At 53.5% G+C, this 26,871-nt stretch overlaps 5 protein-coding genes across 10 annotated transcripts in view; 1 reads left to right on the top strand and 4 right to left on the bottom strand.

The window, feature by feature from the left end:
* Window positions 1-3,222, bottom strand: part of TLN1 (talin 1) — a 35,423-nt gene extending 32,201 nt beyond the window's left edge. For 2 of the 3 annotated variants that reach the window (XM_085566344.1, XM_021554728.3), the window contains exon 1: window positions 3,086-3,222. The gene's annotated coding sequence lies outside the window, so the exon portion shown is untranslated. Of the gene's footprint in view, window positions 1-42; window positions 2,566-3,085 lie in introns of those variants that run through there. The other variant, XM_085566347.1, reaches the window with a different exon arrangement.
* A 385-nt stretch (window positions 3,223-3,607) lies between these two features.
* On the top strand, window positions 3,608-10,643 carry CREB3 (cAMP responsive element binding protein 3). The gene is made up of 11 exons (XM_021554641.3): window positions 3,608-3,654; window positions 4,097-4,543; window positions 5,226-5,363; window positions 5,446-5,704; window positions 5,915-6,027; window positions 6,241-6,333; window positions 6,841-6,947; window positions 8,268-8,336; window positions 8,488-8,572; window positions 8,705-8,786; window positions 9,236-10,643. Exons 3-11 carry the CDS (start codon window positions 5,226-5,228, stop codon window positions 9,574-9,576), a joined length of 1,287 nt encoding a protein of 428 aa, XP_021410316.2. The 5' UTR covers window positions 3,608-3,654; window positions 4,097-4,543; the 3' UTR covers window positions 9,577-10,643.
* Window positions 10,644-14,286: 3,643 nt separating this feature from the next.
* LOC110484172 (avidin-like) lies at window positions 14,287-15,987 on the bottom strand. 2 transcript variants are annotated; one of them, XM_021554632.3, is made up of 4 exons: window positions 15,839-15,987; window positions 15,113-15,323; window positions 14,879-15,011; window positions 14,287-14,477 (listed from the first exon to the last, which is right to left on the bottom strand). In XM_021554632.3, the coding sequence occupies exons 1-4, from the start codon at window positions 15,905-15,907 to the stop codon at window positions 14,444-14,446; spliced, it is 447 nt and encodes a 148-aa protein (XP_021410307.1). In that variant the 5' UTR covers window positions 15,908-15,987; the 3' UTR covers window positions 14,287-14,443. The 2 variants fall into 2 exon arrangements, with proteins under 2 accessions (XP_021410307.1, XP_085422480.1); XM_085566354.1 differs by having other exon boundaries at window positions 15,113-15,337; window positions 15,839-15,933.
* A 1,235-nt stretch (window positions 15,988-17,222) lies between these two features.
* LOC110484163 (avidin-like) lies at window positions 17,223-18,954 on the bottom strand. 2 transcript variants are annotated; one of them, XM_021554618.1, is made up of 4 exons: window positions 18,827-18,954; window positions 18,114-18,327; window positions 17,568-17,688; window positions 17,223-17,408 (listed from the first exon to the last, which is right to left on the bottom strand). In XM_021554618.1, exons 1-4 carry the CDS (start codon window positions 18,950-18,952, stop codon window positions 17,309-17,311), a joined length of 561 nt encoding a protein of 186 aa, XP_021410293.1. In that variant the 5' UTR covers window positions 18,953-18,954; the 3' UTR covers window positions 17,223-17,308. The 2 variants fall into 2 exon arrangements, with proteins under 2 accessions (XP_021410293.1, XP_085422478.1); XM_085566352.1 differs by having other exon boundaries at window positions 17,568-17,646.
* Window positions 18,955-19,060: 106 nt separating this feature from the next.
* Window positions 19,061-25,753, bottom strand: LOC110484197 (avidin-like). 2 transcript variants are annotated; one of them, XM_021554664.4, is made up of 5 exons: window positions 25,493-25,753; window positions 24,519-24,620; window positions 24,202-24,415; window positions 23,731-23,851; window positions 19,061-23,656 (listed from the first exon to the last, which is right to left on the bottom strand). In XM_021554664.4, exons 1-5 carry the CDS (start codon window positions 25,565-25,567, stop codon window positions 23,623-23,625), a joined length of 546 nt encoding a protein of 181 aa, XP_021410339.4. In that variant the 5' UTR covers window positions 25,568-25,753; the 3' UTR covers window positions 19,061-23,622. The 2 variants fall into 2 exon arrangements, with proteins under 2 accessions (XP_021410339.4, XP_085422477.1); XM_085566351.1 differs by lacking the exon at window positions 25,493-25,753 and having other exon boundaries at window positions 24,519-25,222.
* Window positions 25,754-26,871: the final 1,118 nt, after the last annotated feature.

The following is a 26,871-nucleotide window of genomic DNA, read 5'->3' as shown; positions in this document are numbered from 1 at the left end:
AACAAAAAAATCCAAACAAACCAAATCTTGATGAACACGCACCAAATTTTTGCTGGCTCATCTCCAGAGAAAGCAAACCCATTCTCAGTCAAACCTATTCTCAATCATGTTGTCATTATGCAAAGTCAGATAAGGCACCGGAGCAGCCGGATTAACACACTTCTGCATTTTATAGCAAGTTGTGCGCAACCCTTTTTGAACCACAGGCACGCTTCTGAGCCAATCCCAAAATGCTGAGGGGGAGGGGTTAACCTTGGTGGGGTCCCACCACTTCCCCAGGAGCTGCTGCGGCTTCCTCCATCTCACCCCACGCAAGGTGAGCAAAACCAAGACAGCGGTGGAGGCTCCAGGCTCTGCCTCAGGGCAGGGCCAGTGCAGGCAGGGCTGTGGGCAGACAGGACACGTGTGTCCCAAAGAACCGCGTCATTGCTGGGGACCACTGACAGTGAGTTTTTGGTCACACAATGGAATTACTGTATTTCTGTTGGACGACTTCACTGCTGAAGTAACAGTTACATTTGAAGGGTTTGCGTCTTAAAAGACAAAAAAAATTAAGCAAAATTCAACTGTGGACAGCTGGAACACTTGTGATGAGTTTCCAGAACAAGCTGCAAATCTTCAGATGCAACAGTTCTGCCATTTTTATTACGTTCTCTCTTAAGGGATACTTTGAAAGAGGTTTTGGAATGGGGTTTGGTTTTTCCTTCTTTTATGGTAATACCAAATTTCACCTGGGAAAGGCCCCACTGCAGACCACCTCTGGACTAGGAGCTGGCTGCAGGAAGCTTCATCAGCTGCAAACCATCCCAGTGCTGGGGCTTTCCACAGGCACAGACCAGCCAGTACAGCCACTGGCACAGCTAGGAAGATACCAGGCCACCAAAACGCAATGTCTGCAACAGTGGCTTGGCCAGCATGTAAACATCTGCACACCATCAACACCAAAAATTAAGCTGGTAAGAAGCCAGACTAGGTTCTAGCTGGGTTCTCCTGTGTTCTCCGGTGCAGGACCAGTATACACAGCCACAGCAGGCAGAGGTAGGCAGAGCTCAGCCCTGCACCAATGGGAAGACTGAGCCAGCAGCCCCAGCTGGTTTAGTGTCACACGCTGCTGAAACCGTTCAACCCAGTTCCTCTTTCCCAGCTGCATGTCCACGTCAGATGGGAGGACAGTTTCTTCCAGCTGAGGCTGAGCTTGCTCCTGGGGAGCATGAGTGGCTGTCAAGGCCAGACACTGCACCCCCGTGACCACTCCGCTGTTAGCCATGGCTAGGACAGGCGCATCCTCTCACTCCTTCAGGGAGAGCAGCCCTGTTCTGCATGGGAAATGGGCAGGGGCCAAACAGCTGGGCTGGAGGATCGCAGCCGCAGCCTGCCTGCCTGCTCACATGCACTGAGCTGAAGCAGCTCCAGCTATTGTCTGCCAATGTTTCACACACATCTCACATCCTGTCTGCTCCTGCTGGGCATCGCTTGACCTCCAAAGGAATGGAGCACAAATCATGGCACCTCTAGACTGCCCATGATGAAGGCAGGCATGGTGGGACCCCAGCTGCAGCCTCTCCTGCATCCTTAGCAAGCTGGCCCTCTAGCACAGGACTCCAAGAGCAGGAGTTGAGTTGCAGTGGATGCTGTCATGACCTCTGGAAAGCACTAAGTGCCCTGATCCAAGCACCCATGCTTCCCACAACAAGCAACTTGCCCAGCACTGTGCTGCTGGACAGGCAGAAAGGTGAAAGAAAGAAGAGAGCATGGCTGCATTTTTGGGTCATTTGCTGGTCAGCAGCCAGCAAAGCTCAGTTCTGAAAAGAAGGGCACCCCACAGGCCTCTTTTCATTTTTCCTCAGCCTTCCCACTCCCCCTTCCCTAAATCTAATAGGATATGTCACTTTGGGGAGCATCAAATTCCTGCCACTGCCATTCAGCAAGGAAACTGATGCTTGGGTGGTACTTCCCATGCACCATCACAGATTCACTCAGCACTTGGGCGGTTTCACCCTATGATCCAGGGAAAGGCAGGTGGTCTGGAGCTTTTATTAGGCAGCTCACAGGTTTTGCAAAACTAAAGATCCCAAAAATATGCGCCCTTCCCTTCTCAGCAGCAAGGCACAGAGAGAGAAGGGAGTAAACAATTATCGCTACCAAATATGGGTCTAACAGGCAGCGATGAAGACACGGCAAAAGCATGTAGACATCCTGCCGGCAGATTCAAAGGGATGGGGAGCTTGCAGGGGCTCGGGCAGGATCCGGCAGGGAACAGGCAGAAGATGGGGCAGCGTTTCTCCCTGCTTGGTTAGTTGTCTCAGCCGGGATATGGTGGGGACCCAAGCCTTCCCCGATTAGGGCCAGTCCCACCCTGCATGGGAACCACCCCAGCGCCCCATCCTGGGGCCTTATAGCCAGCTGTGTGTCCTAGTGAGAACTGTTCGGGTGACGTCCCTGGCTTCGGTGTGGTCACGGGAAGCCCTGGTGTCCCCACCCAAAACCACGCAGCAGGACACGGACACCCTTGCCACGCGCTTTTCCCCACGTCCCCGGCAGGGTGGGCGGGATGCCCCGGGAAAAGCCGCGCCTGGCCTACGCGGACTGTTGGCCACGGCCAGGCTTGTCCAGCTCGGTCCCCAGAGACCCCCGAGGTGGGGATGCTGGCCCGGGCCTCGCCACGGTGGACTCCAGGCCAGAGCCTGCTGAAGCAGGGCAAGTACAAGGCCGGGATAACGTGGCCGGGGATAACGTGGCCGCGCCAGCCCATGTTACCCCGGAGCCTCCGGCGGGTGTCGGTGCTCCGGCGGCGCCGGTGCCAGGGGCGATCTGGGCATGCCCCAAAGTCTGAGCGAACCCCGGAAGCCCTCGGGTCACCGCAGCCCCACGGACAAGCCCCGGTTGGAGCAGGGAAACCCCGGTAACCGGAAAGCTGCTTCCTCCCTACCTCCCCGCCACGTACCGGGGGGGTGCAGGGCAGGGTCCCCAGGACATCCGTTTCCGGCAGCCCCCCGAGACTCAGGGCCCTACCGGTCCGCAGGACCCCACTCCGCAGCCCCCAGCCCCCGGTTACCGGGACACCGAGTGTCCTCCGTCCCCGTACCTTTGCGCGGGCAGGAGCAGCGCGGCGGCCCCGCGTCGCTGAGGGGAGCTGAGCGGCCGGCACCGCCCGCTTCCCGCCCCCCCCACCCCGCCACGCGCATGCGCCAGAACGCGGCGCCGCGCTGCACGGTGCCTCGGCGCTGCGCTCCATCCGGACACCGCGCCACGGGCAATCCGCTCCCACGGACAGCGCTCTGTACCCGCACGACTCGGCCCGACGCCCCGGGGCTGGACACGGTTCCGCGCCCGCGCAGCGTGGCCGTGCTCCACCTGCTGCTCACATCGCACTCCCGGGCGCCCGCCCGCCCCGGGACACCCCCGGGGCTCGGCATGACCCCGGACCCACCGCCCTCCCTTCAACCCGTCTCCCCCATTCCCTCCGCTCCCCTCTTTTCCCGCCCCGCCCCGCGCTCCCGCCGCCCGCGCGCGCTCCCGCCGGCCACGCGCCCCCCTCCTCCTAGCCAATAGGCGAGCGGTGCGTCAGCGCGGGAGGAGCCGGGGCGGCGCGCGCGGGGCCCGCCGGGACACTGGGTGGCGTCACCGCGGGGCGTTGGCAGCGGCGAGGCGGAGGTGAGGGGCGGCTGGGCGCGGGCTCGACCGGGGGTCGGGGCTCCGCTGCTCGGAGGTCCCGGCGGTCCGGGCAGCCGGGTCCGGCCCGCAGCCGGGGCTGAGGCGGGCTGCTTGGTTCTCCTCGGGTGGATGTGCCCGCCCCTGCGCTCCGCTCGCCTTTCTGCCGCACCTGCTCCTCCTGTTCCCGTCCTGCCCGTGCTGCCTGCCCGGCGCACGCTCCCTGGGGGAAACCGTCTGTGGAAGCCATGGGCCCTGACATTGCCCGGATTTGCCCAGCTCCTCTTCCTCTTGTTGCTGAACTTTCTGCTGACAGCTCTCCCCTTAGTCAGCTGGCTCAGCAGTCCTGGCTGGGGACTGCCCTGGCCCTCTGGTTTTGGGAGGGGTTTCAGGTGGTTTTGGTGGTACTCTATTTTTTCTGTTTTTTTTTTTTTTTTTGTTTCAGACCGTGACACTTGACAGCTAGATGTGAAAGCTTAGCAGTGCTGATGGAGAGGTGCCATGGATGCCTGTGCTCTGACAGCCTGAGTGGTGCCTTGGCTCAGGCATCGCCCACAAGCCGGCCGGGCTGATCCCGCCGAGAGCCATGCGAGGCCGCATCTCCTCAGGGACCGAGGCTCCTGGGCCATGCCTTGTCAGGACATAACAGCAGCAGCCCGAGCTGGGACCAGGCCAAGCTAAAGCTGCCACAGCCACGCAGGTGCACAAGCCCCAGGGCAGTGTTTGGCTGCAGGTCCCTCACTGCCCTCCCCGTACCTGTGGCCGCCTCCAGCCGCTGAGCTCTGCTGCTCTCACACCGCTGGGCCCTGACGTCCCTGGCAGCAGGGACAGCTCTCCAGGTCACTCCTCAGGGCAGAGAGATTCTTTACCAGTGTCTGATCTCTACAGTAAGGTAAGGAGCATTTTACTTTCAGCCTAAAGGTATACTGTGTGCTAGTGACCTTTATATATATCCATCTATTTATTTGTTTCATCCACTTATTTATTACGAGTGTGTTAAACAGTACTGTGTTTGACAGCTGTCTGAATTGCTAAGTCATCATATAGGTCTGTCAAATCACTTATTAATTACCTTTCAATGATCACTTAATCACCATTTGATTGCCATTTAATTTTTGCTCAGTCATCGATTACTTAGAATTTGATCATGATTTAATCATTAACAGAATCCCTTTGGTTAAAACCTCAGCAAAGACTGTTCTTAATTTTCCTGGCACAGGAAACTCTCGCTGCATACCAAGGGGTATGGCACCTTCAGGTTTCTGTGGAACAGCAGAATCTTGCCTGCTCTCCACACCATTAAGTCTGGGATTGTTTCATTTTTCCTGTCCTTTCTGCAGCTTTTATGCTCTGGGTGGAGCATGGCTCCTGTGGCTGGGTCCAAATAACGTTGTATTGTCACCATTGGTGCTATAATGGCAGAAGGAGATGTTACCTGGCTGGAGAAGTACTTGTGAACTGGCCATTCCTGCTGTTGACATTGCATGGGGATACTTCGTAGGGTCTGAGGGACACCTTAAAGCAAGGCTGGTGTCTCCTGTTGTGTCTGTGCTCACTTTGGGTGTCCTGCTCAGATGTCATGCCCAGAGGAACTGGATGCCCTGGCAGATGTGGATCTGCTTGACTTTCTTCTGAAGGAGGATGCTCCCTGCCCTGAAATCCCAGGGGAGCAGAATGGTCTGCTGGAAGACTGGGGCCTGCCAATGCCTGAGGTGAGTTCTTTGTAAGGAATTGCCGCTGAACTGAAGTTTAGGAGGTTTGTCTCCCTGCTGAGTAAAAGCTATTCCTCTGCAGCTCCTGGACAAGGAGATGGATGACTTCATCAGCTCACTGCTGAGCCCTTTAGAAGATGAACCAGACAGGCTCAGTTACTTGCCTGCCAACAATGACAGCAGCATTTCTGAGGATCAGCTTCTGTCCCATTGCCTCAATAGCAATTTTGCGAGCCGAGACATTGTGCACGTTGATCATAACTACTCCCTTCATCAAGAGTGGCCTACACTGGAAAGTGTGAGGTCTGACATGGCAGAAGGAGATGTTACCATTGAGCTAGGTGAGTGATGTTATGGACTCTTTGTGCCCTGGCTGCAGGCAGAAAAGAGAAAAGTAGTCCCATACTGGTTTGTTTTGGGGGTGTCAGGCAAAGATGGAGAGAGCCAAGATTAAAGGCTTTCTGCTGTTATAAAATTGCTATTTCATGCCACTCAAAGCTGGCTGGTCAGGTGCTGCCTCAGTGAGGCATGACTCATCTTTCCTTCCCCAGGGGCATGGGTAGGTTTGGAAAGTACAAGTGAGGCACTGGAACAGAGCACCAGTTCCCCCGTTGCTGTTGCTGTGGAAGATGAACCCCAGCTTGTGCCTGGAGCCATTGTACAGGTACTGACTCCCATGCCTGTGGACCCCAGCCTTTGCTTCTCACATTTCTCCTTCTCTTCTGACTTGGCTCCTGTGAGGGGTATCTCTGAGGGAAAGCATGACATTACTTTGGAAGAGCTGATTCCAGTTCTGTGTGTTTGCTATGTGCCCTTGCTGGCGGATGGACTCCCTGTAGTATGCATTCTCAGTAGGCTTATTTTTGCTGTTTTCTAGTCTGACTTCCCAGAGCTGGTCCTGACAGAGGAGGAGAAGCAGCTCCTGGAGAAAGAAGGTGTTACATTACCAACCTGTCTGCCACTGACCAAAGTGAGTCCTCACTAGAACCATGCAGACCACTCTTAATGTATCAGGTATCGTAGGGGTTTGAAACTGCAGGACAGTGCCTTGATGAGAATATGTTGTCCAGATGCTGCATTCCAGGCAGTGTTCATCTGGGCTCAGTGTCCTTTTCCTTCTTTCGAGTCCAGGGCATTGTCCATGTGCACAGCAGCTTCTGGCTGCTGTCAGTCTCCAGACTTGTGGCTGTTTGCAGGAGGCAATTACACCACGAGTGCCTGCAGCTATTTTTTCCTGCTTGCCTAGTGGCTTGTGGTCTGTGTGCTTTTCATTTTCCTTAGGTACGCCTTACTTTTGCTGAGTCACGGAAGCTGCTGGCTGCACCAGCAAGGCCAGGGTTTGCCTTGCAGTTTATTCACTGGTGTAAGAAGGACAGAGGACACAAGCACTAGGGCTGGGGATTGATATGTGAGCGCAGTCTGAGAGGGTGGGATTGCCAACACCCTGGGATTGCTGTTAATGAGGTGAACCTTGCAGGCTGAGGAGCGAGTTCTGAGGAAAGTGCGTCGTAAGATTCGGAACAAGCAGGCAGCTCAGGATAGTCGTCGCCGGAGGAAGATCTATGTGGATGGCCTAGAAAACAGGTATGGTCACACAGGAGTGTCATCCAATACTGAGGGGACCCGTATGTTCTTTTAAGGGATCCTTGGCAGAATGATGATGGCCCTTAATTGTCATTTCAATCAGAACTTCATTTTCCTATCATGTTATGATTAATATAGCAGAGGATTTGTGATTACAGTGGCACAGTTTTTCTACAAGCAGAATCAATGTAGTACACTCTATAAGCAGTGTAATACAGGATCTATCGTGCAACTTAACAATTTCTAATCACCTGCATTCTAATACATCTTAAGTTACAATTTCTAGTCACCTGAGCCCTCTGCAGATTGGATCAGATCTTAATAGATGGTTCTGTGTATTAATATAATGCTCATAACATAGATTCAAAAATGATACAAATAATTCAAGTCTCTCCCTCAGTCATGGGAGGAAGCAGGCAATGGTAGATGTGTCCCTGAGCAGAGGGATCCTGAGCTGTCCAGCAGAAATTTTACTCCCAAGGTGCCCTTAGGACTTTCTAATTGATTCTGTAGACAGTGTGCTCTGTGTTGTACTTCCCTGCTCTGTGATATAGCTGTCAGCAACACAGAGCTGGCTCTGTGCCAGCGACCTTCAAGACTGGTAAGAGGAAGGACTGGTGCCCAGGAGCTTTCAGGCTGGCAGAGAGAGGAAGAAGAAATCTGTTTGTTTTGGTACTTGGTGCACAGGACCTTCAGTGGCAGATTACAAGGGGAAGGGAATGAATACATGACTTGGTGGGTCACAGAATTGCTGCTCCTCTCATGCATGGCCTTAGTTGTACTGACCACAGTGCCAGGTCCAGGATCAGGGGGTGCCTGTCACAAGCTGCTGTGCTGTTCAGTTGCTGGGCTTCTGTCACCCTGAGCAAAAAGTGAGGCTGGCCCTGTGGGGCAAGAGCTCCCTGCAGAGGGTTCAGAACACCAGGGTGAAGCCTGTCTGGTGCTCTTGTGCTTGGAGATGGTCCAGATTTTGCTCTGGTCAAGCCCAGTAGCTGACCTGCCAGGACAAATGTGTTTTCCAGATCAGGCTAGTTAGTAATGCAGCCTGATGTCATGGATATTCAGGGCTGGTGTGCCGCTAGGAGTGGGCATCCATAGGGGTTAATCAACTGCTTCTCTGCAGGACTGGCAGGGCTTCATTCCTCCCCATATATGGTGTGAGGTGGTGCTCTCTGGGCTTTGCTGCACATGATACCAGGTGGACCCCAGGACCAATTCTGTCTGCCCCAGCCACCCAGATGTGGTGACTGATGCAAAGTCTCCACTGCTGACCAACAAAATCTCTCTGTTTTTCCCCTGTGCCTCATCTTTCCTGGGAAGGGTGGCAGCCTGCACAGCTGAAAACCATGAACTGGAGAAGAAGGTGCAGCAACTGCAGAAGCAGAACATGTGAGTTTGTCTTGTTGGGTTTGGCAGGAGAAGTTGTGGGGAAGGCTGTTCCTGTTCTCACAACTGTGGCCTGTCCCTGGCTGCAGAGGGTGGAAGGAAGCAGCTGTAGGTCCTCCTGCTGTGCTAACCTGCATTTCCTGCTCTACTGCAGGTCACTGCTCAGGCAGTTGCAGAAATTGCAGGCCTTTGTGAGACGGTCCACCCCCAAATCTACCAGAAGAAAAACGTGCACCATGGTAAGTGGCTTCAGCCCCAGTGTCTGTGGAGGTCTCTGCTGTCCTCAGAAGTTTGGGAGAGAGGCATTTGTTGCATTTAGTGATGCCTATCCATTTCTTTTACTGATACTGTGCTGATATTTCTGTTTCCAGATAGTGGTTCTGTCCTTCTGCCTTGTTCTGTCCCCCAGCATCCGCTTGCCCGGGAGCGTAGAGCCACAGCAGGAGCTCAAGGGTGAGTGCCCAGGTTATGGCTGAGATGCCCAGGCTGGGGCTGAGGTGTGGCTCCAGGTGAAGTGCTGCCCTTCAGAGCACAGCACAACCTGAGACATCCTGAACTCTGGGGTGCTTCCAACTGAGCATCCCCTTGCCTGGGGTGACCACTAGGTTTGTCTTGCTGTCTTGCCCAGCTCTGGACTCTTCCTCAGCCCTGTTGGAGAGGCCTCCCTGAAAGCAGGGCCCTGTGCCAGGGGCGGTGCAAGGACAGGAGGGTTCCGGTCCCTCTTGGAGCACAAACTGTGCTTGTGCATTACAGCTGTGCAGCATCCTCTCTCCGCCTTCCCTGGGAAGAGGAAGTCCTGGTTAAACAGTTTGTCCTCTCTCCTGGGCTCTGTGGTGGCTCCATGCTCAGCACAGGAGGGTGGGAGGCTGGAAATGACAGGGCTGGCTCTACCTCTCTTACAGTGCTGTCACGGCAGATCCGCGAGTTTCCAAACCAGGGAGCACCTGATGTGCAGCACGACACTGAGCTGGAGGGCTTCAGCCCAGAGCCTGGAGACCCCTTGCTGTCGGGCAACCTCAGTCAGTCATGGGAAGAGGGGCAGAGTCCACTTAACTCCAGTCCCAGATCTTTCAACAGCAACTCATCCTCTGACCCTCCAGCAGCAGCAAGCTCCAAGCTGGGCCCGCCCCAGAGTGACCCTTTGCCAGCAGCAGTGCTGGTACCGTGGAAATCCAAGGGTCAGGAGTGGGTAGAACACCCTGACAGAGTTCTCATCCAGCAGCACCATGCCAATGAGATGTGACCAGTGCTGCATCCTGCTCCTTGGGATGATACTGGCCATCCCGTGGAGCAGGGACAGAGCTGCACTAACAGATTATCTATCCAAGCAGTTCCTTCTGAATACTCTCCTCATTGCCAGCAACACAGAGGAGGAATCGATCTGACATTTTTTATCAGACTCCATCTGAGATGTGACAGGAAATTCTGAGAACTTCAGTACGGCTGCTGATGTGGCTTGCAGCCCAGGTTGCACACAGTGGCTTGTGGGGATGGGCTGTGGCAGGGAGGGTGGACACAGTTGGACTGAGGTGCTACTACTTGGTCTGACTGGATGCAGCTGGCAGTAGAAGCTGCTGTCCTGCTTCTTCACTGCCCAGCTGAAGATGAACAGGCACTTCTTAGTCTGTGTTGTGGCCCCAAACATATGTTCCATGTAACCGCCCCTTAATTCTGCAGTGCTGCCTGATATTTAGGTGTAAGGTAGCAATTTGACCTTCAGTGCTCTCACAGGAGTAGTCCTGCCTGCTTCTGTGACAGACCTGGCGTGTCACCTGTTCCTGTGGCTATGGCCACAGCTCCCAGCCTGGCTAGAAAAGATAATGTGGAGTACTTCCTGAGCCATGTGTGCTGTTTGCCTACTGTAAGGGCTGAGCCTTTCATCTCCTGCAGGTTTTTGGGCTTCAGGGAGCAGGCATGCCTTGAGCCAGACTGCTGAGGCGGCATGAGAGCAGCAGAGCTGCTTGCTCTTCTGAAGGCTTTCCTGGCCACAGGACAATTTCAAAGCCGTGTCCTTGTGTGCCCAAGCCTTGCTGTGCTGGCTGGTGATGCAGTCAATGGTTCTGGGCTGAACAGAAACACTTTGAGCTGGTGAGCAATGCTGGAGTGGAGCTTAGTGGTACCTTTAGAAATCTTGTCCTACTGCAGGATATTCCATAGAGTCATATAGAATGGTTTGGATTGGAAGGGGCCTCTAAAGGTCATCTAGTCCAGTTCTCCCTGCAATGAGTACGGGTAGCTTCAAATTGAATCAGAATAATAATGAATAGCTTCCTTATTAATAGAGTCTAAATAAATATTAATGGTGTGTGACTGTGTCCTCTCTGGTTGTTTTGGTGAGGTGCTGGGCTGTACCTGGGGCTGGGAGCCTTGTGGGAGAAACCCAGGGTAGGCTCAGGGGCAAACCCTCTCTGATGCAGGAGAAGTCCGTGTGGCTGTGTCTCTGCAGAGGGGGCTTGTTGAGGCACAATGTGGGTTTGCAGGGATGCTGCTTTGCTCTCACTTTGCTTCAAGGGTGCAAAAGCACTCTTAGAGAAAGGTGCATGTGGTGAGCACCCACCACAAACACAAGCCCCCAGCACTGCGGAAGCGAGCAGCTTCCCCCAGAGGAAGCGCAAGGAGCCGGTGTCAGCCTCCACCGCTGCTTTCGTAATGGGAGCTGCACAATCGCAGGAAGTGGAGCAGAGCCAGGGTCCTGCAACATCACCGGGTGGGCCTTGCCTGCTGTGGGCTTGCTAAATTCAGGATTGTCCCTGGGTCTGGCTGGGGTCACTGGGTTCACAGGAAGCACTGGCAGACCCTGACTGGGCAGATCCTGCAAAGCCCAGTGTAGGATTTGAGAGCACAGGAGCTCAGCAAGGCAGTGGGTGCAGGAAGCTTCCCACTTGAATCCCACCCAGGGAGAAAAAACAAACAAGATACGAGAACATTTTGTCCAGAGTGGAGGCAGCCAAGGAGAGGCTCACCCAGGGCCTCTACCTCAGGACAGGTAGCAGCATGTTCCCAGCAGGGCTGGGTCACAGCTCTACCATGGCCAGGACTGACAGCCCTTGAGCATCACCAGGGAACCACTGGAACTTTTTTCCCAGGAGGTGTGCATGGCATCAGGAAGGTCTAGGACCCCATCTACACTTGAGTTTAATTTTCTACAGTTTGGGGCCAGGGTGTGTAATGCCCCTCCACACTTTAGTTTCATTTTTTTTGCAAGTTCAAAGCCAAAGTATGTAATGTCCTGTTCCCAGCCTACTTTCATTTTTGCAGTTCAAAGTTGGTATGTGTAATGGCCTGTTCCCCCTTTAGTTTCATTTTTTGCAGTTCAAGGCCAGAGTGTGTAGTGTTACAGATGTTACACAGTGTCCCTGGCACAGCACTAATCAATACCAAATGAACCATCTGAAGTTAAATATGGTGGTGCTGCCAGCAAAGTTGGGAGCAGCCACGTGAGCTGGTGTTTGCCTGGGTGTGGGTGGGTCAGTATTGCTCTTTGTAGCAGTCTGGCTTTCTTGGCCAGGTGTCAGGAAGATAACTGTGTGAAAGGAGGATGGGAGCCAGGAGCTGGGAGTTTTGGGGAGGGTTGCTCCATGGTGTCTACTCATAATGACCCAGGTCTTCTATTTTTCATTGCTTTCCGTGTTCTCGTGCTAGTCCCACAGCAAGCACTCTGACCTTGGGAGAGAAATGAAGCTCAGTGTCTTGGTTTGACAAGACAGGAGTCTGTGAAGGAGGGCAAAAGCCTCCTGTGCAATGGAGAAGGTAAACCCCCTCCCTCCGAATTACCAGGATTTTTAAATTAAAAGGCTCTCAGGCAAAGATATGGGAATGGGAGTAACAATTCTTTACTAGGAGAAAACTAGATAACAACTTAAAAAGGCAAATGCAATTGGTACAAACAAAACTAGTGATAAAGTCCACAACCTGAGGATTTGGGGTGTTGGTAGCAGTCCGGTTGAAATGTTAGCTGCTCCTCTTGCAGTGGCTGATGAGTTGCAGCTGCAGTGGTGATCTTTAGAAGGGTATAGTTTTCCTCTGAAGATCTGGTGGCAGTGGGGCCGGTCTTCCTCTGCGCCGGGGCCGCCTCCGAGCTCCGCCGCCGCCGCCTCACCGCGCTCCAGCTGCTTCTCTGGGAAATCCCGCAAAAAAAGAGCTGCTCTGTCCCCCAAAAGGTACCACTTTATACAATAAAAGAGTGCTTGGCTTCCCCCTCTGGGTGGAGCATCTCACAATGGGATGGTGTAATGTTACCAGGCCTGCAGTGAGTCAGTCAATGGCCCATTAACAAACCATTACCTCTTCGGAGCAAACCATTGTTCTTGGAAGAGATAACAAACCTGCCCAACCTCCAACAGATGGCAAATAGAATACAAGCTTATCTTACAAACCAGGACACTCAGCCTGGACCTCATGCCTTATGTTAAAGGGCAGCAATGGTTAAAGTGCTCATAATGAGTCTTTTGGCTGAGGACTTGATTATATCAAGCAGAGGAGCAGGAGCTAACTGATATTCCTGCCACCCTCCTTGTCCTCCATGCTGCAGATCCCTGTTCTTTTTCACAGTATGCTGCAGGGTCTGAGCATGGTCTGCATGTTCACTGGTGCTGCTTGCATGCACACAGAGCCCCACACTCTGCCTTAGGTCAGTGGTATGGTCCCAGCTGCATCCTCACTTTGTTCCCTCTGTTATGCCCAAGGTCAACCTGTATCTCCCTTGTGTCCCAGCAAGTGCCTTTGGCAGCATTGTGGGACTACGCTGGCAGACTGGAAGCATGAGCTTTCCAGGGCAAAATATCCTGGACAGTCCTTGGCAAGTCCTTGATGGGTGTTGCCAGATGGAAACAGAATCTTTTTTGCTTGGTGACTCCTCAAGTATCAAGAGTATCTTCTCTTTTCTGTGATAGTAATGTATTGAAAATTGTGAATAAAATGAAATTTGCTTTCTATTGCTAAGGAAGTCCTGGGCTGTGTAACCAATGCAAAACTCTTCCTCATCATGGCTTTAAAGGAATCAGGTTTGCCCTTTCTAAAAAAAGAATTAGGGTTTCTCAGAGAGATGGAAAATTCAGTCAGTTGCAGAAACAAGATGTATCCACCTCTTCAAGGGAAATCTAAATCCTGTGTCATCATCTATCCTATTTTTATCCACTAGCACCAGCTGCTGGATATTGGTGGAAACAGAAAAACTAACAGAAATCTGAAAACTGGTTTTAAAAGCTGCTGGAAATATAGTGATGGAGCCACTGCCTCCTTCCAGCTCTCACAGCTGGGCACCTCAGCCCTGGGCCTGCTGAACCCCCAAGGGTTGTGTTAGGACCACTTTGGCAAAATGTCTAAGGCAGAGAGGTCAGTCTGCGATGTTTAAAAAAGTCCAGACGTGCCAGATGTGCCCTTCCCCTGTTCTCTTTCCTTAGCCATGTCTGGACATCTTGGCTGGAGACACCCCCACGCATTTCTCGGGGGACACAGCCGTGCCAAAGGGACTCTGGGGGGGGCCGGGGACTATTTGGGAGCTTTCCCCAAGCCTGGGATGGGAGGGCAGCTGGCAGCCAGCCACCGCTGCACATCCGGCTCGGCTGGGAACCGGAGGCTGACGGCTCTGCGAGAGTCGTTTGCAACGCCCCAGCGTTCCCCGAGGGCTTCCTCTGCTCGGCTCACAGGGAAAAGCTCTGCGCTATCAGCCGCGGCAGCACACTGGGGTTGTGCCGTGTCCTTCTGCACGGCCACAGCCCGATTTGTCCCCCATCTCGAGGGACATGTTACACAGAGCATAGCACCAGGTTTGCAGGCACAATACTGCTGTACACTGCCAGGGAGGTGGGCTGGGACAGTCGCCAGCCCCAGGCACTCTGCTGCCCTCAGCCTTGTTGTCTTTTTCAGTGAAACCTCCCTACGGGAGGGTGGCTGCTGGGTGAGACAAAACGCACCAGTTTGACGCAGGACAGAAGATAGAGTCAAGCCCTGCTTCCCCACAGAAACCCTTTATTTTACATCTGGTGAATTTGCCTAAGAAAGCATGAACTTCTGGGCTGAGAGCTGTTCAAGTGCAGCATGTTGGTGTGGGCAAAGTCTGCCTAGGCACTCCTTGCCATCCTGAGCCTGCTGGATTTTCCCACTTGCTGTTACTTTATCCGTGTGAAGGTGCTGGTGCCAATCCTGCAGAAAACACCAAATCAGATGGGGTCATGCATGCTGTGGGGGGTAGAGGAGAAACCCAAGGGGAGCATTGTGTGGCTGACTGAGGTACTACAGGTTCCAACAGCCTGCAGGCAGAGGCAGTGCTGGCATCTTTTCCTTCTCCCTCTGCTGTGGAGAGTAAAAAGAAGGTCCCAGACAGGGCTCTCTGTGGCCAGAGCCTATGCAGGGATCTCCCACCGTGAGGCACGTCTGGCATGCAGGGGTGGACTATGTTACATGGATGTTCCATAGCCCTTACATATCACTGGGGACAAACCCATTCCACCCTCACCATCACCCTTCACCCTGTGGGGTCTCTCCCTTCTCCAGCCTGAATGGCAGAAGACCCTGGCAGAGCAGGGCTGGGACACAGCACTCACCGGATGGCCTTCCAGTCTTCTTCAGGACTGTTCGCTGCCTCTCGCAGGAGCCACAGGGCATGCAGGGTCTCCTCCCCGTTGCTGTCCACATAGCACTGGCCCAGGAAGACACTTGTCTGGGCCATCTCTGAGTCTGGAAGGGTTTAAGGTGATGTGAGTCAGGTAGCGAGGCACAAGGTCACCCTGTGTCTTGCTGGCATCCCCACCCACTGGATGATAGCCCCTGTTGCCTACCTTGGAGTCTCCAGTTCACAGTGAAGGAGAAGGTGGGCTGTGGGACCAGCCTTGTATCTTGCTGGGACCCCTCCAGTGGTGACGTGAGGAGTTCCGAGTAGCCAGCAGCAGGTCCCGGCAGGTAAAAACCAGAGAATCTGTTGTCCTTGTCCAGGGTGGACACAACCATCCGGCAGCTGGTGTCGCTCCGCCACGACCCGGAGAGAAGGCACTGCAAGGCCATTACTGTGGGTTGGAGGGAGGGAGGAGGGGGAGAATCCTGCTCCCATCCCTTCACCCTGGCTCTGTCCAGAGATGTCTGCAGCAGTGGATGGTGTATCACAGACTTCACCATCTCAGTGTGAGCATCATGCCTGAGCTATGATTGCATTCAGCTCAGCCACTGTCCAGGGTGGTTTCAGCTATCCAAGGGAGAGTGAGTCTTCCCCATGCTGAAGCAGCAACTGTGCTACTTTCCCTACACTCTGGGGGGAGAAGTCAGGAGCTGTCTGGGATATGGCTCTGTTTGCTTTCCTCTGAATGACTTCCTGCAGCAAGAAGTGTCCTTGCAGGAGCAGTCCCTTCTTCCCAACCTCATTGCAGCTTCCCTCAGCACTGCACAGTGCTGTTCCCACCAGCTCCAGCAGCCCAGCCCTGGCTCCCTGTTGAGCCATGATGCCCCAGCAGCAAGCTTTGGGATCTAGCAGGATGTCAGCACCACATCCCCACTGTCATCTGTCCCCATACCTTCCTCTCCATAGGGGCAACACACACTGCCAGTGCAAGGGCGAGAACCAGGGTAAAAGCACTTCTCATGGCTGCAAAGCTGCTAAGAGCTCCTCCTTGCCCTGGAGCCTGGCGCCCTTTATAGGGCTGTAACTGGAGCCCCACCAGCACCAGGATGGCAGCTGTGAGATTAATGGCTTGATGTCAGGATGCCCTGGACAGGCAAGGGAGATGAGGAGGTCTGCATGACCTGGTCAGGGCTGAAGGAATGAAGGAATAAGCACGGCTGGGCAGAGGAGTGGGGACACTACTTTTTTATAAGGCTCTATAGTAGCCTGGAAAGCATCAATACCTTCTTTGGGAATTTGCCTCCCATGCACAACGGCTGGAAACTACCACCTATTTCAGCATTTACCCCCTCCCTCTTTTGCTGCTGCCACTGCTTGATGAGGATGCTGCAGCATTGCGCAAAGGGAAAGTTTACTAATTTTAGAAGCAGTAACATTTCTCCAGCCTCTTCTGGATATCAGCTACTGATTTTGATGCTTTTGCTTTTACTTTTGTATAAGCTAGAGGAAGAAGTAACCGCAGCAACATTACTGAGGTCCCAGCAAGTGTGTTTGGTAAACACACAGAGCATGATAACCAGAATTGTATTCACACTTCTTCCTTGTATTGGCTGCTTTAAAGGACCTTTGATGTGAAAAATGCATCATGCACAGTCCATGCCTTCCTGAGCCATGCTTTTGCTGTGGTGCCTGGAGCAGGCATATGGCTGTGGCAGCTGAAAATTCAGGTGGGATTCAGCTGAATCAACATCTGCTGGTTTCCAAGACAGCAGTCTTTGGGGCAGGGCATGGCAACAGGGCTGCAGTGTGCAAACTGGGGCCAAGGGAGTGCCCCTTTTGGGGTAGCACCTCTCAATGCCCACTGCTAGCCTGGCACATTCTGTGCTCAGCACTTCACTCTGTTGTTTAGGTAATGGGAGGGGAGGGGAGAGGAGGGGAGGGGAGGGGAACATTAACTTGTGCACATTTTACTTGAGGTGACATAGAGAACAAAGTTAGTCAACATCTCAAATTGCACCTCCAACACCTCCATTGCCCAATCCGACAGAGCATGGAGTGCCAGTAGTAGAAAGGGTCTGGTGGGAATGGATATGAAGGCATTGCAAGGAAGTGAGCTGAATTCAGGATGCTGCTGCTAGCCCTGCCACCATCAGGCAGGTGGGGAATGATGACACAGGGTGGAAGTTTGGGTTTAGATGAGATGGGAAATGAGCCCAGGGAGGCAGATGGGTGGGATCAGGGAGAGATGCAGAAGTCCTTGCAGAAGTGCAGTTGTGAGGGGTATCTTTGGGGACAGAAGGTGTAGCAAGGACAGACTTTAAGAAAAGACAACCATAGCTGATGATTTAAAAATTTTATTCTCAACTGGGAGGCAGGTGTTTCTTGCCTTACTGGGGGATTAGGCTGCAGCCAAACTATCACATCATGGGGCTGGTGAAGACACAGCCTCACAGGGAGGGGACAAGTTCGACAGGATCTTTCCTTTTGTGGTGCGTTTGCGTGTGAAGACATTTCTGCCGACCCTGTGAGAAGTTGAGAGTTCCAGTAGGATGACCCACAGACACTGCCTGCTCAGAGCTGCCAGTTCTCGCAGCAGTGATGGGGTGTCCCTGAATTCCCCCCAGGTTTCCTCAAGTAAGGACCCCTCTCTGGGATTAGTGTCATCCATATCCCCTCACTACCTCGTGGCTTTCCAGTCCTCCTCAAGGGACCCAACAGCTTCACGCAGCAGCCACATGGTGCTCAGTGTCTCCTTTCCACCTGCATCCACAAAGCATTGCCCCACGAAGGCGGTGCTGGCATCTGGGAGGAAGCACTTATTGGTAGATCCATGGAGAGACTGCCTGCTTCCCCTTCCCCACAGTCCTCCCAGACACAGCTCCCAGAAGCTGTGTTCCTGCTTCAATGGCCACACAACCACCAAACCCATGCTGGGGGGTCCTGCCCTTCCCTGTGGCTCCCTCAGGTAAAGCAGGATTTGTAGCACAACATCCCAGTTGTGCTAACAGGGTCTGGACCCACTGTGGTTGCTCCAAGGATACTGGGTGAGGAGGGGCTCCCCTGTTCAAGCCCAGCATTGCCCCACAGCACCATGCTGTACAGGTGCTGCTTCTTAGCTGCACCAAAGCACCACCCAGCTGAATTCCTGGTGAAAGAAAATTCCTGCTGGCTGCATGCATGGCTTCCATCGACACTGCTGTACCATCCCCACGTATCCCAGCACTTACTGGAGAACTTGTCCCAGCGCACAGTGAAGGCAAAGGTGGGCCAGCCCTCCTCTCCAATCTGCTGCTGGGTACCCCTCAGCGGGGAGATTTGGGCACAGCCCCCGGAGAGGGTGACTCTTGTGAGGTATTGTCCCTGGAAGTCCCCATTGTCCCTCAACACCAAAATCTCCATCAGTGAGTCCTGGTCATTCCTCCACAGTCCGCTGAGCTGGCACTGAAGGAATACAGCCACATACTCTCTGTCCCCACCCCATCCCTGCTGCTGCCCCACACCAGGGGACCCAGAAGCCCTCTGTGGGTGCAGCTGCAGGGCATTGGCTGTCCCTGATCCCAGTTTGAGGAAATGCTGCCCCAGGGTGCTGCTGAGAAGATGGTGGAGCAAGGCCAGAATATCCCAGCCCTGCAGCATGCACGGTACACCCAGACACAGACCCAGACATCGCAGGTCCATGCACACATGCATGGTGTTCCCAGGCACAAACTCCAAGGCAAGGAATGCCCTGTGCATGGCTCCCTCATGGGAACAAATCTTTCTGGAGGTGATACCAGGTGGCTGAGGGTGATCCAGGAATACCTTGCCCTCTGCCTGGACTTGGTTCTTGCAAGGCTCTCCTGTTTAAGCCTAAAATGGCATTTAAGGGAGAACTCCTGGCTGCTCACACTGCATCCCATTGCCATGTCTGCCACGCTCCCATTGTCACCCATCCCCGTACCTTCCTCTCTGCAGGAGCAACACTCTCTGCCAGAGCCACAGCAAGGGCGAGGACCAGGATGAAAGCACCGCCCCACATGGCTTCGGGCTGTGAAATGCCCAGCCCATCTCCCTCTCTGCTCTGCATCCCAAACCCCTTTATAGAGCTGTAACCAGAGCCATGACGGCTGGCAGCTGCAGCTTGAGTGTCCTGATGTCAGCGTGCCCAGGCCAGGTGAGGTGAGGAGGTCTGCCTGACCTGGGCAGCGCTGAAGGAATGTGGGGACAAGCACGGCTGTGCAGGGAGGTGGGGATGCAGGAATGATTTACACATCCACTGTCCAAGAGGCTCTGCCGACCCCATTCCTTGCTCAATGGGGGCTCATCCCCTGTCACCATCCTCTCCTGCACTGTGTCTGCTGCTCTTTCTAAACTATTTTTCATCCTGGCTGTGCTGGGCTTTCCTCGGGTTTGGGACCTAAGACTGTCACTGCAGCACAAACTCTTGAATCAGCCATTCTTGCAAGTGCGGAAGGGCTTTTCTGGAAGATATGCAGAAGTTAAAATTTGCTTATTCCTGTGGGAGGGTATGTTCTGTGCATGCTGCCTTCCTAGACACTGTGGGAGGCGATGCCATATGCATGATGCTCTGAGGCTGGGCAGGGCCCTGTCTGATGCTTCCCAAGGAGTTCCTGGTTGTGCAAGACTGTAATGGGGGTGCTCAGACTGCCTGGCATTTGCACAGGGACACAGCACAGACACAGCCTCTAAAATACCACTCTAACCAGGTAAACATATCACTGAAGGGGAAGATAGAAGTGGCATCTGGCTGTGTCCAGGACATGAGGTACCTCTCTGACCCCTGCCCAAGCACAAGGGGTGAGATCTGCTTTGAAAATCCTTCTCATCTTTCCTGGGCCTGAAGACAAGGAAACCCATTCTCCTCTTCCTCAGGGAGCATGATCCTACGTTCAGATTGCACTTAGCTTTTAATAAAAAAAATTATAGGCCTGAGTTTAATTCCCATCCTGTGGACTTCCTGCAAAAGCCCTTGGGATCCTGACATTGCTCTCCCTTGCTTGCTGCCCAGCTGGCTCCCAGCACCCAGGACTTGGCACTCCCCCGTGGGCTCTATGCAACCCCCACAGGGGCAGCACCAGCACAGAGCAAGGATGGACAAGTGCCCTGCAGCCCTCCCACTAGCTTTGCAGTCATCCTTGAGCATGTCAGCCTCATCTTGCATGATCCATGTGGTCCTTCAGTATTTTCTTTCTCTCCTCATCTGTGAAGCTTTGGCCCATGGCGGTGGTCATGGAGTCTGCAGTCTGTGAAGAGATGGGATGAGATGCTGTTGGGATGGGATGGGATGGGATGGGATGGGATGGGATGGGATGGGATGGGATGGGATGGGATGGGATGGGATGGGATGGGATGGGATGGAGCTGTCCCTCTTAGGCACCCAATCTGTCAGTGGGAAAGGTTGCTTGTAGGTGGGAGATGTTTCCCTCCCCAGCTTCATGTCTTGCTGGGACCTTGAACAGGTATGGGATATGCAGGGCATGGTGGCATGAGCCTAGCTGAGCCGGACATCACAGGAAGGGCAGAGATACTCCAAGGACATCTCAGTGGACACTACAGGAGCTCTGGAATACAAGAGGGAGGCTGGGAAAGGAGAAGCACGTGAAAAACTCTAGGTGACAGGTGAAGGTGGGCTGGCTTTTCTAGTTCATTGAGTGTGTCACCTGCAGTGGTGACACCCAGACCTTGTTCATGGTGTGTGACAGCAGGCACGAAGTTGCCTTTTCTGTTCACAGCCAAGATGGTTACATTGGAGCCGAGGTCAATGACCCACTGCCTGGTCAGGGTGCAGTGCAGTGGAGGGGACTCAGCTCTGGTGCCACAGCAGAGCCTGGGTGGGGCAGGGTGGCAGGAGTAATCCTATGAACCAGGTAGGACGAACTGAACAAGCTGCAGGTGCCTCATCCACACAAGGGGTTATACTGACAAAGTTGATGAGATCATCTGTAGGATAGGGAGGCAGAACACATATGGGAGGGTGCCCTTGTTCCAAACCAGACCCAGGAAGGGCTGAGAATATAACTAAGGAGCTCCTCCATTCTCTCAGGATGGCAGTCTGTGGTTGGCAAGGCTACAGCTGGAACAAGGCCATGGAGAGAGGCAGAAGAGCAGAGCAAAATGTGGGGTCCTGACCAGAGGATCACACAGAAGTGGTGAAGGGGATGGGAGCTATGTGTTTTCACTCATCAGTGAAGTTATGGCTTGAAAATCAAATTTAATCTTTTGTCATTGCTGCAGAGTGGAGGCGTACCAGGTTTTGGTACACCCAACTCCACCAACCATGCAGTCCCTTGAGTGACCTGGGAATTTCCTGCCTCTTCTGCTTAGGTGGGTCAACAGCTGCACTGAGGGAGATGTTGGGCACTAAGATGTTCCGTGTTGAGAAATTTGTCAACGGTTGACAGGAGCAGTCCCCACAGAAACAGTTGCATAGGACAGTTTTCCACATGTGGTTAAGACATCTAAGTGCTGGAGAATCCCTGCAGTTGAAGCTTCTTCTCCATTCTAACAGTGACTTCAGTGCATTTGATCCTTATGCAAGCATCACCCATGCCAAGATCCTATTAACTTCATTTTTTCTTAACTGATACACTATGTGTGTGAACAGCTGTTCCACATAGACATATCCATGTGATTTCAGGTGGCTCCTGCCTCCACCAGCTCCCCCTGCCCCCGGAGGCATTCACAATGTGTGAATGACCCTGATCAAGTCTTGTCATGCAGCAGAAACAGCGGGTTTTCCTGCAGTGGGGCTGAAGGGGAAGTCCTGCTCACACTTGCAGAGCTAGAAGGAAACAAATGGTGCTGGATTTGCAGACCAGCACTGTGAGCAGGTTTGCAACTGAATAAACCCAGAGCTGAGGGCTGCCAAATGTCCACGGAGAAACATTCCCATCCTCAACCACTCCCAGACACCTGCAGGTACCCGCAGGTCCAATCACCTGTCACCTCAAACCCGAGGAGTGCCAGGGATGCAGTGCAGCCTACCTGGGTGCCCTCATGTAGGGACTGGCCTTGGAAATAATTCTGACAGCTCTTGTCTGTCGTGCTCCTCACCAGCACTGTGGCTGCCTGCTGGGGTTTGCAGGATGCTCCAACTGTGGTCAGCACTGCTGCCTTGTTGAGAAGCACTCTGGGAATGCTGCACAGCTTTGGGAGACCCCTGCCCTGGGGAAATGTTGGCAATAATGAGGGCAGGAGAATGCATGCAGTGAGGCTGGAGGCTTAGCGGGGTGCCTCACTGCTGAGTTGGTCATGCTTCAAATGAGATCAGAGTCCTGTGATGCCCTCTCACACCCCTCACTTTCCTGGGTCTCAGACTTCACCCTGTTCTTTTGGGAGTTTTAAAGTTCTCCTAAAAGTTTCTTATGCCTTCTGATGTTTACATATTTCATCTGAATTTCCTGATTAATGTTCATGTAAATAATGACTGTTTTGCACTCTTCTTTGTGGGTGGAGAGAATTGATGGACTGTTGGTTTGACCAGTGTGGTTGGAGAGGTGGTGATTTCACCCTCCAATCCACTGTCATTTTGCTATGCTATATATATAGTGGAGTCAGAAAATAAAGTTTACTTTTGGGGTTCTTTTCTTTCCCTTTTTGTATCTAGCATTCATGTGTGAGTTATTTCATGTCGCAGTGTAACAAAAACTCCTCTAAAAGCATGTAAAAAGCTGTGCAGATATAAAAATGCATAACAGAGGGTTGGTGTAAAGATATCCTGGTCAGAAATGCTGTAAGGGAACTGAAAAAGCTGGAGAAATGCCAGCAAGGCACGGAGAAGGGAACAGCAGCACTGCTCTGGAAACAGAACATGAGCCCCAGGAAAGAAAGACCTGAGAAGCAAACCACATGTGAGTTTGCAACAGGGCAGGCAAAAACACAGAGCAGGCAAACTTGCTAAAGCCATAGGTGCTGTTAGCAGAGCTCTTCCACCTACAGCATTTGTGGCAGAAAAGCCAGGGGAGCAGAGGGGAGGGGCAGCCCCAGCACCTCAGTCCTAATTTAAGTTCATTAAATCCCAGGCAGTATGCCAGCTCAGGCCATGCAGCACTGTCCCGGGTTATTTTGAGACTCAAAGGCACAAGGACTAAGTTTCAGATTCAGACCCAGAGCTGATTTCCTTGAAATCATTTTCTTTGGCTTAGAGGGGGTGCCTAGGGCAGCACAGGCGCTTCCTGTTTTGGTCAGTCACATAGTCCATTGGGCAGAGATTTGAGAGGCTGTATTTGCTGGTCATTAACTGTTCAGTAAATCGCATTTCCAGGAAGATTCCAGGAAGCCCCCTCACCTGCCTGCTTAAGGGCTGTGTCAGTGCCAGGGGCCTCCCAGCCCAGTTTCTGTGATGCAGAAGAGCTCCCCAGCTTACCCTCCCAGCACACTCACCAGTCTTTCAGCAGGAAAGAGTGAGTGCTGGTCACAGTGTCAGAGGGTTACTTTGGGGATGCACCATCCTCTTTGGACTGGAAAACAGGCTTTCTTGCAGCCAGTCTCTTCCCAGAATAAGGGAATGAGAGTTTCATCCCACACCCACCCTCCACCATGTTTTTGCCCAGCTTTTCCAGGATATATCCACAGACTGCACAAGGTTGTGTTTACACATCTTTAATTTTATTTGGTTTTTTTTGAGACATCTTCCTCCAGAGCTGGAAACATCAGAGCAGGCTGGTACACACTGATTGTGCTGAAGGGACTCCTGTCTCCTGAGCGTGTCCAGGATAAGATGCTTCTCCCCCTCTTTCAGTCCATTCGAGTGAAAGTGTTGTGGCCGGTCCTGTGGGGAAGCAGGAGCCCATTGGTGCCCAGCCAGCAGCAGGGTGGGGACCCCAGATGGGTACCTTGGTTCACCTGGTGGCTTTCCAGTTATCTGACTCCCAGCCGACTTTCTCCCGCAGCAGCCAGGAGGTGTGCAGGACCTCCTTCCCATCATCCCTATTGAAGCACTGGCCCACGAAGACGGCTGTGGAGTCTAAAGCAGTGGTGCCTGTTAGCATCCCAATAGGACCCTAGCTGATTTTGGAGCTTCACAGGCATCAGTGGGTTTAGTGCTCATGGAGCTCGAGCAGATCCTGATATTTGCAGGGAAATGCTGTGTGGCAGAGGTGTTGTCAAAGCAACCCTTGGTGCTGCCTCACCCAAACTAGTTTTGGGAGGTGTACTGCTGTCTGCAGACACCATCCAGAGTGGAGAGAGATCAGGGAAAGACAGACAAGGGACAGCAGAGAGAACAGAGGAATTGGGATGAGCACTAGGACCTGCCTGAGCTCTCCTCTCCATCCCACCATTCCATCCAACAACAGCCATCATGCAACTACAGACCTGAGAACTTCTTCCAGTTGACAGTGAAGCCAAAGGTGCACTGTCCGTCCTCATCCAGGTGCTGGGAGCCAGTCAGTGGGGACAGCTGGATGGGTTTCTTGGTGCTTGACACAGCGGTATGGTACTCGCCAGAGAAGGTTCCGTCCTTGCCAACCTTGAACACTTGCATCTTGGAGCCCAGATCATTCTCCCACCAGCCAGTCAGGTTGCATGGCTGGGGATAAGCAGACGTGTCCCTGGGGGCTGTCTGTACACAGCCCTTACAGGCTGAGCCCCCTGCCCAAAACCCCCAGTGCCTATGGGGTTCTGGCACTCACCTTGATATGTCTTCTGCTTTCCCCTAGGCAGCTCATGGTTGCCTTATCCTTTTTCTTGCTGGTCTTTTTCTCCCCGGGGTGCTCATCTCCTTGGCAGAGGAGCTTGGAAAAGAACACAAAAAAGGTCAGGCTGTGGATGGTGTCACAGCAGAGTGTTCCTGGTGTCCTGAGAGTGCTCAAGCATTCATTTTTAAAAGACATGATTCATAAAGTTGCTGCTATCTCAGCTACGTCAAGAGGTTTAAAAGCTGGGGTAAGCCAAGCAAAGGGATTGAAAGGTGGGAGACCTGGACAGTCAGGAACATGGGTGGGACCCCTCCTGTAGCCCTGGCAAGTGAGTTGTGTGAATCCAGGGCAGATCTGCCCGTGTTTGTGGGTACCTGTGCTGCGACCTGGACACGCGTAGCACGACAGCGCTATGCTTATGGGATGGGCATTGCCCTAAGGTCCACAGCGGGCTCCGTCTCTGCCAGAGCCCTCCCTGCACATCCCACCTGCAGTCCTAAGTGCTGCCTCAGCGCTCCCACACTGCGCCGTCCGAGAGAGCGACAGCGGCAAGTCACACCCGGGGGCAGGGTCCCCATGCTTCCCCTGCCCCAGTTCTCCTCCAGGTATTTAGGAGGGAAGTGGGACGCATGGCCCCTGCACCAGGGAAGGAATCTCCATCACACCACATCACGCCCGGGCATACGGACAACTCTGGAGCATCACTTCCCTCGTCTCCCTAGGCAGGGTTTCCCGTCTGGATACCCGCTGGAGAAGGGGATTCTCCTGTTGCCAAGTATTCCCCCCGCAGAGGGGTCTTTCACGCGTGTCCCACCCCTAACAAGTGCTGGAACTCCCATATCATTCCACCCCTCCGGCGAGTCTCCCACTCCTGTTTCTCCCCGAACACCGGGATCCCCAGGCGTGCTCCCACCCAGACTTCCTCGGAGCCGAGTTTCCCACGCGTGTTTCCCAGTAGGAGCTCCCACCTGGAAGCCTGCCGAAGCCGCTGCCACGGACACCCCTGCAGTCAGGGCGAGAACGGAGAGGACGCGGCGGCTCATCGGGAAAGCAGCTCGGGATGCAGCGGCGGCAAGGAATCACTGCCACGCCGCTCCAGTGACTCACATGCTTTTATTCTTCGGCTCCGCCACTGCTTTCCGGGAAAGCCCCGAGCGGTACCTGAAGGAGGGACTGGTGCTGGGACAATAAAGGGAAAGGAGACAGGGACGGGGGTGGGGGGGGAGGCGGGGGGAGAGGGGTAAGAACGGGGATGGGGACAGGGCTGGGGATGAAGACAGGAAGAGGTTGTGGTGGGATAGGGAAGGCAACTGGGGTGGGGACAGGGGCAAAGATGAGAGATGTGGGATGTGCACATGAATGGGGATGGGAACGGGGGCAGGGATGGGGATGGGAACGGGGGCAGGGATGGGGATGGAAGCAAGGGTGGGAGGGATGGGGATGGGGCAGGGATGGGAGGCAGGGATGGAGATAGTCACAGGGACTGGAACAGGGATGGACACCAGGATGGGGATGGGCAAAACAGGCATGCAGGAGGGGTTGCGTGGGCTGCCCACTGACATCACCCAGCCTGGGGGTCTTTAGGCCCATGTCCACTGGTTGAGGGCTGGGTCTAAGTTTCCATCCTGCCTGGCAGGAGCTCCTGTGTCCCAAAGCACCCTCTGGTCATTGCAGGGGATGGACAGAAGGACAGAGAGTGCAGGGACAGCAGGTGATCTTCATGTGGGTCCAGGGAACTGGGAGATGAATGAAGCAAACCTGCCCCAACAGTAATAGGAAAACCTCTGAGTAGGGCATTGCAAGCTGGAAGTTGCAGAGCAGCCCAGGTTGCACATACCAGGCAAGAGAAAAAGGAAAATGTCAATAAAAGGGCAGGATCATATCAAGGTCAGGGACAGGACATGGGATGGTTAGGACAGCTGATGAACACAGATTGTGACACAGAGGGGGTGGCACTCCCAGTGCTGACTTCTACAGTTATACTTTCAGTTTTCTTGTTAAGCAAGCACAATGCTTCTGGGGTCTTTTTCTGTCCCACTGGCTGCCTTCTTAGGAGGAACCAGGAGCCAAGGAATTTGCAGTTGTGGGGGTAATGAAATGACAGAAATTAAATTAAATCTTATGTCCTGGGCCAACATGGTTCTCAGTGACCTCATGTCCTGCTGTACAGGGCTCCCAGCCTCATCCTCCACTCACACTGATGTTATGGATAAAAATTGAACCAGCTGAATTAAAAATAAAAATAAAATTTTATTACAGCAATCAAATTCTATCTGAGCCAGCCACAAGGAAAAGGACAGTGCTGAGCCCAGGATCGGTGCTGGGTGCCTCAGCAGAGGGTCCCCTT

This window comes from Lonchura striata, chromosome Z (assembly GCF_050655825.1).
Source record: "Lonchura striata isolate lonStrDom1 chromosome Z, ASM5065582v1, whole genome shotgun sequence".
NCBI classification, from domain to species: Eukaryota; Metazoa; Chordata; class Aves; order Passeriformes; family Estrildidae; genus Lonchura; species Lonchura striata.
This window is presented reverse-complemented; position numbering and strand designations above follow the sequence as displayed.